This window comes from Mustela nivalis, assembly GCF_964662115.1.
Source record: "Mustela nivalis genome assembly, chromosome: 3".
Lineage (NCBI taxonomy): Eukaryota > Metazoa > Chordata > Mammalia > Carnivora > Mustelidae > Mustela > Mustela nivalis.
This window is the reverse complement of record NC_139022.1, coordinates 179,771,191-179,781,789: the sequence shown is the minus strand read 5'-3', so window position 1 is coordinate 179,781,789 and position 10,599 is coordinate 179,771,191. Positions and strand designations below refer to the sequence as shown.

The following is a 10,599-nucleotide window of genomic DNA, read 5'->3' as shown; positions in this document are numbered from 1 at the left end:
ACTTCATTCCCTGGGACACACAGACCCCATGGTTTCCCCCTCACCAAGGGCTGATGCCGGCGTCTGCACCGTTTTGGCTGCTGTGAACACGTGGGGACACCAGGTCTCCCGGCTGCAGGGAGTGGGAAGGTGGGAGTCGAGAGAGTCTTGGGGTTCAGGAACAGCGGTGCCTGCACACGCCCCCAGCCACGAGGGCGGGCTCCGGGAGAGCACGGACAGCACCCATGCCTGGGCCTGGACACTGGAACAAGGGGTCCCCTCCAGTGCCACGCGAGCCCACCTTCTGGGAGGTACGACCTCGGCACGTGGCTGCACCCCATTCTCTCGCTGAACGTCGACGTTCTCGGACTTTCCCACGGTCCCAGCCTTGCTCTTCCCTCCTCTTGCACCAGTGACACCGCCTGAGACAGCGGTGGTCAGACCAGGACACCCACGGGGCCAGGGACCCAGGCGCTGTCCCCGCCGGCCCATCTACATGAGACCCGTCCACCAGTCCAGGTTTTGTACATTTATTCTTCTAATAACAAAACCATACAAAGCCAAGGCAGCTACAGAACCCCATGGGCCCTGACCAGAGGCTCGCAGGCTTCCTCGAGGCTCAGTGTGGACAGGGGTGCATGCAGCCGAGCCCCCACCCCCACAGCCACACAAGGTCTAGGTCATGGGTACAGGGTAGGGGTCCCGGGGGTCCCAGGGCCGTGCCTCCTCCCCCGACAAGAGCGGGACCAAGGGCCAGAGAGATGGGTTTCGCCACTGACCCCGGTGCAGACCTACGGCGGGCGAGTATGGACTCCCCGAGCCCAGTGTGTTGGTTTGGCACACGTTCTGGCCATGGTCACTCTGACGCAACGAGGACCCTCCGTGCCACACAACGGCGCCTCAGAAGCATCTGGACACACACACTTAGCCTCCACCCAACCTGAAATCTAGGGACCTGGCCGACTTCCCTGGGGGTCCAAGGAAGCCAGGAAGAGCCCAGGACGCAGCCACGGGCTTGTTCACAGAACCAGTCTCCTTACAGACATCCCGAATTATCACTGGAGAACCCCGAGGTGCTTTCATGAGTAAGTACACTGCGCAGTGAGGCCCGGGCACAATGACCACGACTGTCGACAGCCTCGGACCATCCCAACAGCCCCTAGTGCCCTGCACATGGCTGTCACATCCTGTGTGCTGGCCAGAGGGGACAGGCATGAGAAGACAGGCACACGGGCTCCGGTTCAAGACCCCCAGGACCTCACGCAGCCCCGCAGCCCCTCCCTGGAGCCTGGTACGTGGTGATGGAGGGTGACAGGTGTGTGTATGCCGGTCGGGGAGCCGTGGGGTGACTGTGCAGAACCGGGCACGGTCGCCTGTGCAGGACGTGGCTCACACATCCCAGCTGCAAACCCAGCCTGGGCCTCTGTCCCTCAGGCAGCTTCCTGTACCCGGAACTCCCAGAACAGCCCATGCGTGATGACCGCCCGCGTCCTCCTGTAGACGCTCCTGCAACAGGCAGGCATGCTGACCAAGGCCACCCAGCTGAGCCCGAACGGACGGCTCTCCTCGGCCGTAACTTACAGGAACAGACGGGCACTCACAGGGACAGGCACTGAGGAGGCTGACCGAGGGACTGAGGCCCTCCGCCACCTTCCTGAACAGACCCGTGACCCAAGACGACCCTAAGTCTGAGCGGGATTTCTGGTGAACGTCCTGGGTGGGGCAGAACTTAACCGTAACCATAGCAACCAGGTAGGTCTGGCCACAGAAACCACTTTTGGAACGCACAGTCTGAGCGTGTGGCCAGTGTTACTGGTCCTGTTCCGCGTCATCGTGAGCCTCCCTCGGGGACACACGGCATGCTGAGGGCATCCACGCCTCCCCTCCACACGAGGAAATCTCTGCAGCTGCGCGCTGGCTCTCGGCCTAGGGAGCAGAGCTGTGGGGCTAATCTGGAAACTTCTGTAGGAAGCCACATGTGGCACGATCCCCAGCCTGCCCAGTGTGCTGCGGGGTGGGCTGAGGGTCAGGAGTAGATGGTGACCACCTCCCGGCCACTGCCCCGGACCAGAAGGACTCTGTCAAGCCCCTCGGTCAGGACCTCGAGGAACTCCATATCTGGGGTGACCCGAGTTAAGGACACAGCTGGCTGTGCCTATGGCACTCCCCGGCAGAGAGATCAGCACATGGGAACAGGGCCCCACCACGCAGCCTGCGACGCCAACCCCAACCCACCATGGGCCACAGCCAGGCGCCCCACAGATGCTCAGGGTCAGCGGCTCCCCCGCCCGCCCAACTGGGAGTGGGAGGCCGCTCGCACCCTAGGGCTCCGGGAGCAGACAGAAGAGTCTGCCAAGAACTCAACCAGCCTGGCAGTCCCAGTCTGGTCACCAACCAGGCGCAGAGTCCTCCAGCTTGTGGTCACATCAAGGCTCGAAGCCCAGGAGCCACCTGCTGGGCCCCTCCCCCACCTCCCGGTGTCCGAGGGGAGGGCAGGGGCGTTACCCCGGAGGACACACAGTTAAGGGCGTGAGCCCAGCTCCGGGTAGAGCCAACCTGTGACCTCCAAGGTCAGGCCTGGCAGCCTCCACCCAACCAGGAGGGACCCCACCAGAGAGAGGCTGTGAGCTGCGGAACCACGGGTACTGGGGCTTGTCTAGGACAAATGGGACCTGGGGCCCCACATCTCAAGGACGACGTCCAGCATGGGAGCCGGCCAGACAGAGCTTGAAGCCAGCACTGAACCCGTCCCAGGCCCAGAGGTCCTCACTGTGCCGTGGCGGGTCGGGTCCGGGGTCAGGGATGTGGTGATGGGCCCCACGGTGGGCATTTCTGGCCAGGGTTCTGTGTCTGCGTTCTGCTCACACATGGTCTGAGGCCCTGCGTGTCCCAGGGTCTCCACTGAGGGTCTGAGTGGCCCAGGACACCCCACAGTTAACAGACACTCGAAACCAATCAAGAACCATTCACCTAGGGCCCCCAGATGCTGCTTTCTGGCACCCAGACCAGGGATGGGGGGCCAGTCTGCTCCCCATGACTCCAAGGTCGCAGGTCCAGCCCATGCGTGGAAGCTCTGGGCCCCCTGCCCCTGCCCCCACCCAAGAACCCTCAAGCAAGAGAAGCTGCGCCCCACACACCCCACCCATCCCCAGGGAGCGGGCTGAAGCACAAAGGATACAGTTCTCGTCCCCCTGACGGTTCCGGGGAGGCCCCGGCATGTTGAGCAGGACCAGCTGTGCACCCCGGGACCTGCTGAGGACGACCCCGTTGAGCTTCACGGCCGTGTGCATTCTCCGGACATTGGACTGGTTCCTGCAGGAGAGGGTCACCCAGGGCTCCAGCCCAGCCCCGGGGAAACACAGCAGGAGTCAAGTGGGGTCAGCTCCCCACAAAGACCCACGGGGGAGTAGCCTCCCCTGCCCACAAGAGGGCTCTGGTCTCTCAATGTTCTTGGGGGGTGCATCACCCAAACCCCAAGCTGCGTGTTGCTGGGCATGAAGGGCTGTCACTTGTGCACCCCAGCCAGAAGGCCAGGCCCAGCCCTGCCGCGCATGTGGCCTTGAGCTAAGCTCCCCAACAGAGCACACAGGGGCTTCTCACTGGTCCCAACAGGGGCGGGAGTCCCAGGAGACCCCCGATGCATCACGCAGAAACAGCCCAGGCACCCGGCCCCCAGGCCAGGGGTCCCGTCAGAAATGAAGCCACGAGGGTCCACACCGGGTCTTGGCCACCTGGACGCTGCTGCCCTCGGCAGGGGAGGGATGGACAAGCCTTCTAACCCCTTGTCACATGCTTCCTGCCCCTTGACCTCGCCAACTGCGTGGTTCTGCGCACCTGGCCACGCAGGCCAAGAGCCCGCTGTGCACCAACGGTCCTCCAAGCGTGCCGGGCAGACTCCTGACGGCTGCCCGCACTCCCTGGCGCTCAGGCACCCAGGGGGCCTCATCCTGGTCTATCCCACGTGCACCACACGGCTACGGCTCCCCGTGGTGCTGAGCGTGTCCTAGGAAGCACTCAGGAGACGCTGCCATGGGGGCCGACTGCCCCCTGAGCTGGAGAACCCTGGGAATTCTGCCAGTTCCCGGGGGAGCCGCACGACAGGATCCACGGGCCTGGCTGCAGCCCTGCCGAGAGCAGCTCACTGCGCCCGACTCCGGACGGGCGGGCAGAGGCCACTGCACAGTGTTCGTCGGGGAGGCCACACCCGGTCACCGGCTCGGCCATACACACCCGTCACAACCACCAATTCCCAGGAGGAAAACAGGAAGCCGGACCCCCTCTGTCCAGTTTCTCCTGATAAAATTACAGACTGGGCACCTGTCCACGGCACAATCAGGGACCTTCTGTTACAAGAAGCACGAGTTAGCTGCCTGGATAGACCACAATTACCAGTGTTTGGGGACAAGAGCCTCTCCAGAAATGAGCATCTGTGATACGGAAGGGTCCCTTACGGCCAAAAGTCTGAGAACACATATAATCTTAAAATCAGGGGTTTGGGTATGGCTCAAAGGGCCCTTGACTCCAGGATGACGTGCCCTGTTGAGGTCACAAGGGCGCAGAGATGGCCAGCATGGCCCTCGTGCTTCCAGAAGCCAGCAGGAACCTGCTTCCGCTCCCGGCAGCCGGCCGAGAAACCACCAAGTAAGGGGACTGGTCCCCCTCGCACTGAATATGACATCGCAGCACTTTCAAAACAGCCTCCAAGTGGACTCTGGGGGTGCTGGGCCGCCTGGGGGCCGGCGGGGGCCGCGGCGGATGAGCAGCTGTGTTCACAGAGGCCCCAGAGCACGGCCAACCACCCCGCCCATCAGTCCCGTGCCACCTTACAGGCCAACCTCTGCTCCTCCTGAAGCTTCCACCAGCCGAGCCCTCAACCAGGAGCCCCCATGGACCCCGGCGACAGCGTCAGCAGGCCCACCGCTCACACGGTGCTCTAGGGAAGAAACCCTGTGCTTTTGTTCCCTTGAGGGTTCACGCAGGGAGTGCGCCTGGCTTGCAGGCGACCAGAGCAGACGGGGAACCGGGCGCCCGCCCACCCTCCAGATCCCGCCACACGCACGGCTTCACGCGCTCCACGCCCACGTGCGCCCATCTGCGGGGTGCGTGCTCCACGGGGGCTCCAAGGGCTACAGAAGGAAGGGCAGCCACCCACCGCCCCTCCGCAGGGGACACGACTGCAGGTGCTGGGGGCAGGGGCACGGCAGCCTCAGGCAGCTCCCCCGCGGGCCCGCCCAGCTGGCCCCGCCGTCGCAGCGTGCACGCGGTCCGCCCATGCCCCTCCTCATGCCCCAGCCAGCAGCTTCCTGGGTGAAGAGGACCCAGGGCTGCAAGCAGGAGGTTCTGCCCCCCCAAAGCGGAGAGACTACCCACATGCTCCAGCTCTGGGGACACTCAGCACCCCAGATGCGGACGGAGCCGCCGAGCACACCCACTCTCTGCTCCAGCGCCGGCTCAGGACCCGCCCTCCCCACGGCACTGTCCGTGCCCTCCTGGCAGCATGGAGCCCGGCTGTGCCCTGAGCCGTCGGGACAGACGGGAGCCAGCGACGGCCCAACTCCGCCCCAGGCACATGCACACATGCACACACGCACACGGCTGCACACACGTGCACACATGCTTCACAAGAGCCACGGGGGCTGAGCATGCGAGGGAGCAGGTCCGAGAAGCAGCCTACGTAAGCGAGACACTTACAGGCTTCCCCATTCTCTAGGCAGGAGAGAAAACACAGAGAACTGGTCACTTCGGGAGCGGACGTGAGGAGCGCTTGTGAACACCGGGCACATCCCCGCTGCCTCCCCCCGCCCTCCTGGTCCTTCTCCGGGAGGGGGCCTGACCCTCAGGGCCCTCCCCCTACCTGGGCCAGCCCTGGTGGTGCCACGGGCTGAACTCTGACCCCCGTGGGCAGCTGCACAGATGGCGGGGTCACAGCTGGGAGTCCCCAGCCCCCATGAGCCCTGACCGCCAGCGGCTGGGACCCAGCAGAAGCAGACGCGGGGACCCCCGTGAATGCTGTCCCCGGGAAGTGCCTGTAGCCAGTGACCCTGAACCGTGAACCCTCCGATCCCCAGCCCCCGGGGCCCGTGGGCCAACACTCACGGCTTCAGGCTGAAGAGGTCCTTGAACCCAGAAACGCCCGCCTCCTTGTTCTTGTACTTCTCCGCAATCAGCTTCTCCTTGGTCCAGGTCATCTGCACCTTGTCTGGGGTGGACGGGGCCTGGGTTCTGGTGACCACCACGGCATGGGATGCGGTATTCCTGTCGTGGATGAGCTGAGCCTGGCGGGAAAGCAGGGCATGGGGACAGGACCCATCTGTGACCTCTGCGCTCTCACTCACTCCCAAGACAACACAGGAGGAGGCGATGCCAGGACCCAGGGAGCAGCCCTCCCTCGCAGGGGACACGATGCCACTCCCGCCACTGGTCCCCCCCCCCCCGGGCACCAAACTCAGCCCTCTTCCTGCCTCAGCTCGGAGGGCCACAGAGAACAGCCCACGCCGCCGTGGCAACACGAGGGAACACCTGCCCCCGAAGTCTGTACTTTATACAGCGCCACACACACAACCGCCTGACCTCTCCATCTGTCCCTTGGTCCTTTGTTCCCCGCTTTTCCGTCCACCCACCTCCCATCGCCCCCACCCCCCACCCCCTCACTCGTCAACAGCACAGGCAAAGTCAGGGCGCCCCGGTCCCAGGTGGGGCAGGCGCGGGATGAGGACGCTGGCGTTGCCAGGACAGGCCACGTGCAAACAAGACCACGACCCAGAGGTGCACAGAGGGGGTTGGGGCTGAGGGGATGACAGGAACCAGGACAGAGAAACCGTGGGGTGACGGAAGGGAGGTCCAGGACGGCGCCCGGAGGAGGCCTCAGCAGGCTGGCGCTCGGGCTCACCGTGGCTCCCGGCCAGACGAGCCACAGGGGCCTCAGCAGGCTGGCGCTCGGGCTCACCGTGGCTCCCGGCCAGACGAGCGACAGGAGGGAGGAGGGAGGCCAAGTGGGGGCCGCTGCGGTTTGGGCAGGAGCAGGGCTGGGATGGCCAGAGGACACTGACTCCGAGCAGACCCATGTTGAGTGGACAGGGGCCCCGACCCTAGCCTGGGTGTGGATCACAGGGGCCCGGGAGCACACGGGCAGGGAGAGGTGGCAGGGGCAGAACCGAGCCTACCAGACATTCAGAAAACCAGGTGCAGGGACAGACAGGTCCCGGGGCCCCCAAGACCTGGTCCTGCAGGTCAGGCCTACGCGGTACGGCTGGGCACTCCAAGGACGCGGCTCGGGGGGGCTTTCGCCGCCGTGTGTGCGTGGGGTACCAGGCGCCCATCCCCACCCTGCACGCACCTCTCTCTCCTGCTCCGTCTTGGACAGCTGCATCTGCTTCAGCATCTGGGACCGCTGCTCCATCAACAGCGTCTTCTCGTACGTGAACGCCGAAATGTCGCTTTCAACCTTGGCAGTGGGGGAAGCGCACAAGCGAACATGTGCTCGGGCTCCCGAGCGCTTCCGCAAACGTCCGAGCTGCACCCAGTGTCTCCCGCCCTCACCCATGTCCGCGGCTGCACCTGGTGCCTGTGCCGGCTGCCTCCCCGCCCTCAGCCCCAGTGGCCCCTGAATGGTGCGTGTGGGTGACCACCATAGCTGCACCCATGTCTGCTCCTTCGTCCACTCCCGACGTGCGCCACAGCCCGTGGGAACCCCACATCAATGTGCACCCCACCCCATCCCGCATGCAGGAGGCACCACAACGGACAGACGCCGTCTTTTGCACAGGGCAACCAACGGCCTGCACAGGATGTGCCTGGCGCTGGGTGTACCCGGGGACCACAGGGCCAGGATCCTCTCCAGCCCCTGGCCTGATCCTAGGCAGGTGGCCCTGAGTCCTCCTCCCTGTCCTGGGTGGGGTCGGTGTCCGGCGAGCACCACCTCAGCCCTCTTTGGCCCGAGGGCATGGAGTGCCCTGAGACCCTCCGTGGAGCTCCGAGCTCCGGTCCAGCAGGGCCACCCACCACGATCTGGCTCCCGTGCCACAAACGTGAGGGGAGGGGCTCTGACATGTCGTTCCTGCATCAGTCCACCTTACTGAACTCAGTATCTTCTCGGGTCTTCCAGAGAGTTGCGGGACATCATCCGCACAAACATATCCTGCCTCCGACACTTGGGCTCCAGCACCAGCTTTCCAGAAAGGGAGATGGGCATGGGCAGCCGCCTACTGCCGACCTCTGGGGACATTCGCGGGGGCTGGTTGTGGCCCAGGAAACCAACTCTGCCGGCCAGAGAGCCACAGACCCGGACTCCCCGGGAGCTCCTTACGAGATCTGCGAACTCCGCTCGTTGGGAAGCAGGTGTTAACGAGAAGCCCAAACCCTTCCTGCCCACACGCCCTGGTTCAGACGGGTTTTTCTAGTCACGCTGACCAGAGCCATCTCCCTCATTAGGGGCCCTGGCTGGCATTCGACACTGGCCTCCCCTTCGCCAAGGGGCTCCCTGCCTCCCAAGAACAGCGCCCTGGGCCTCCGCTATCCACGGAGGTGGGCGGGCTGTGCAGGTGAGCAGGGCCCGGGGTGGAGGCTGGTCCAGAAGCAGCGCAGGGACCCTGCCCGCCTCCCAGTGGAAGGACCTGGAGAGGCAGGTTCTAGCCACGGTCTGCTCACGGCTCCCACAGCCATGTGTGGCCTCGTGCGGCAGGACAATGGCCCCGTCTCACGAAAGAGAAGCACCGCGTCCCTTAACGCCACTCCCAGCGAAACTTGTAATCGTGACTGAAATCAAGCAGGGCCACGGATTTTTGCCGCAAATAATTAACGCAACAAGTACAACTTGGGAACCTGAGTGAAACCAGCAGCTTTAAAACACAACTACAGGGCGCCTGGGTGGCTCAGTTGGTTGGACGACTGCCTTCGGCTCAGGTCATGATCCTGGAGTCCCAGGATCGAGTCCCACATCGGGCTCCCAGCTCCATGGGGAGTCTGCTTCTCCCTCTGACCTTCTCCTCGCTCATGTTCTCTCTCTCAAATAAATAAATAAAATCTTAAAAAAAAAAAAAAAAAACCACAACTACAGGGCGCCTGGGGGGCTGCAGCGAAGCGTCTGCCTTCGGCTCGGGTCCCGATCCCGGGGTCCTGGGGTCGGGTCCTGCATCAAGGAGTCTGCCTCTCTCTCTTCTCCCTGCCCATGCTGCCTCGCCAACTGTCTCTCAAGTAAAAAAAAATCTAAGTCTTAAAAATTAAAAGAACAACCACTGTTACTGTAAATTCACGCGAGTTCATGCCCCACGCGGTCCGGTCACACCCACCCCACGACTGCCTCCACCTCGGTCCTATCCAGCTCCCAGGACCCAACGTCACGGAAGACACTGAACCCAGACAGGAAGGGCTGGCAAAGTGACAGCAAGGGGCAGAGAGGCATGGAGCCACCTCGAAGACGCCTATGAGATCCCGGCAGCACAGAGCAACAGAACCACCACATGGTCCAGTGTAAGGCCTGAGGTGGGGAGGTCGCGTGAGTGCACGTGGACATGACCAGGGGAGACACCCTGAGAGAGCAGGAGAGCACGCCCCGGCCCCAGGGGGCCCGCTCCAGGGCACCGTCTACAGGCGGGGACACTGGGAATTTGCAGACCAAGAGCCAGGACCACAGGTTCACGACCTGCGATGGGCTGGCTGCCACGGCTGCCACGGTTGCCCGCAGAACACGCTGAGGAGGGTGCGTCCCTTCAGGATCCCTCTGCCCTAATGCCGGCAGCCCAGGGCAGCCCTGAGCCCGGCCAGGGCACACAAGGCGCCACCGCTCTGCAAACTGGCCCGGAGGAGCCGGGGAGCCTGGGTCCCGGCCAGCGCATGAGGGCAGCGGGCTCGGAACCCCTGGGAACCCTGCAGACCGCCTCACCATCTCCACCACCTCCACCTCCGCGCTGATCCTCAGGTGGTACAGGAACATCTGCAGGTCCTTCTTCATCTGGATGCTGTTGTCGTCCACCTGGGCCACCGTGAAGATGCGCATGCGGCACTTCCTCCACACCTGCGGGTGGGGCGGAGCGGGGCGGGGCGGGGGCGGGGTTGGCATCCACGCGGCTGGCGAGCCCCGCCCCCCGCCGCAGACCCCGCCCCCAACCAGTCCCGCCCCCCCCACAGACCCCGCCCCCAACCAGTCCCGCCCCCGGCCTGCCGTGGGACCCCGCCCCCGTCCGCCCCGGCCCCGCCCACCTTGTGCTGCCGCAGCAGGAAGGGCAGCAGCATGAGCAGGCCCCCGTCGTGCACGACCCACCACACGTCGATGTCCCCGTCGCTGAAGCGCTCCTGGTTTTGCGGAAACAGGTCCACGTTTTTGGCCACGAGCAGGGCCTGCTGGGCCGCCGTCGTGTCTCGGACGGTTTCTGTGGAGAGGCAGGTCGCCCATGGACTGGCGGGCTCCGCATGGGCTCCGGCCGGCAGGGGAGGCAGGCGAGGCCACTGGGTCCCCGTGAAGCCCCAACTGGCCGCACGCTGAAGGCAGCCCACCCCCGGCCGGCCACGGTGCCCCCTGCCCAAGAGCGGCAGGACCCCCGGGATCCGTACACCGCAGGGCTGGCCCAAACCACGGGGTGCTCTCGCACGGGACCCCACGTGGCCCACGGGCCTGAGAGCAGT

The 10,599-nt window shown here is 64.7% G+C and overlaps 1 protein-coding gene across 8 annotated transcripts in view; it reads right to left on the bottom strand.

Moving 5' to 3' along the window:
* Positions 1–493: 493 nt before the first annotated feature.
* SLC12A7 (solute carrier family 12 member 7) overlaps positions 494–10,599 on the bottom strand; it is a 68,858-nt gene continuing 58,752 nt past the window's right edge. For all 8 annotated transcript variants that reach the window (XM_082724253.1, XM_082724257.1, XM_082724254.1 and 5 more), the window contains 6 exons: positions 10,177–10,346; positions 9,860–9,991; positions 7,316–7,423; positions 6,076–6,254; positions 3,158–3,291; positions 494–2,097 (listed from right to left, as the gene is read on the bottom strand). In XM_082724253.1, the coding sequence (XP_082580379.1) occupies positions 2,006–2,097; positions 3,158–3,291; positions 6,076–6,254; positions 7,316–7,423; positions 9,860–9,991; positions 10,177–10,346 (815 nt within the window). In that variant the 3' untranslated portion in view covers positions 494–2,005. The remainder of the gene's footprint in view (positions 2,098–3,157; positions 3,292–6,075; positions 6,255–7,315; positions 7,424–9,859; positions 9,992–10,176; positions 10,347–10,599) is intronic.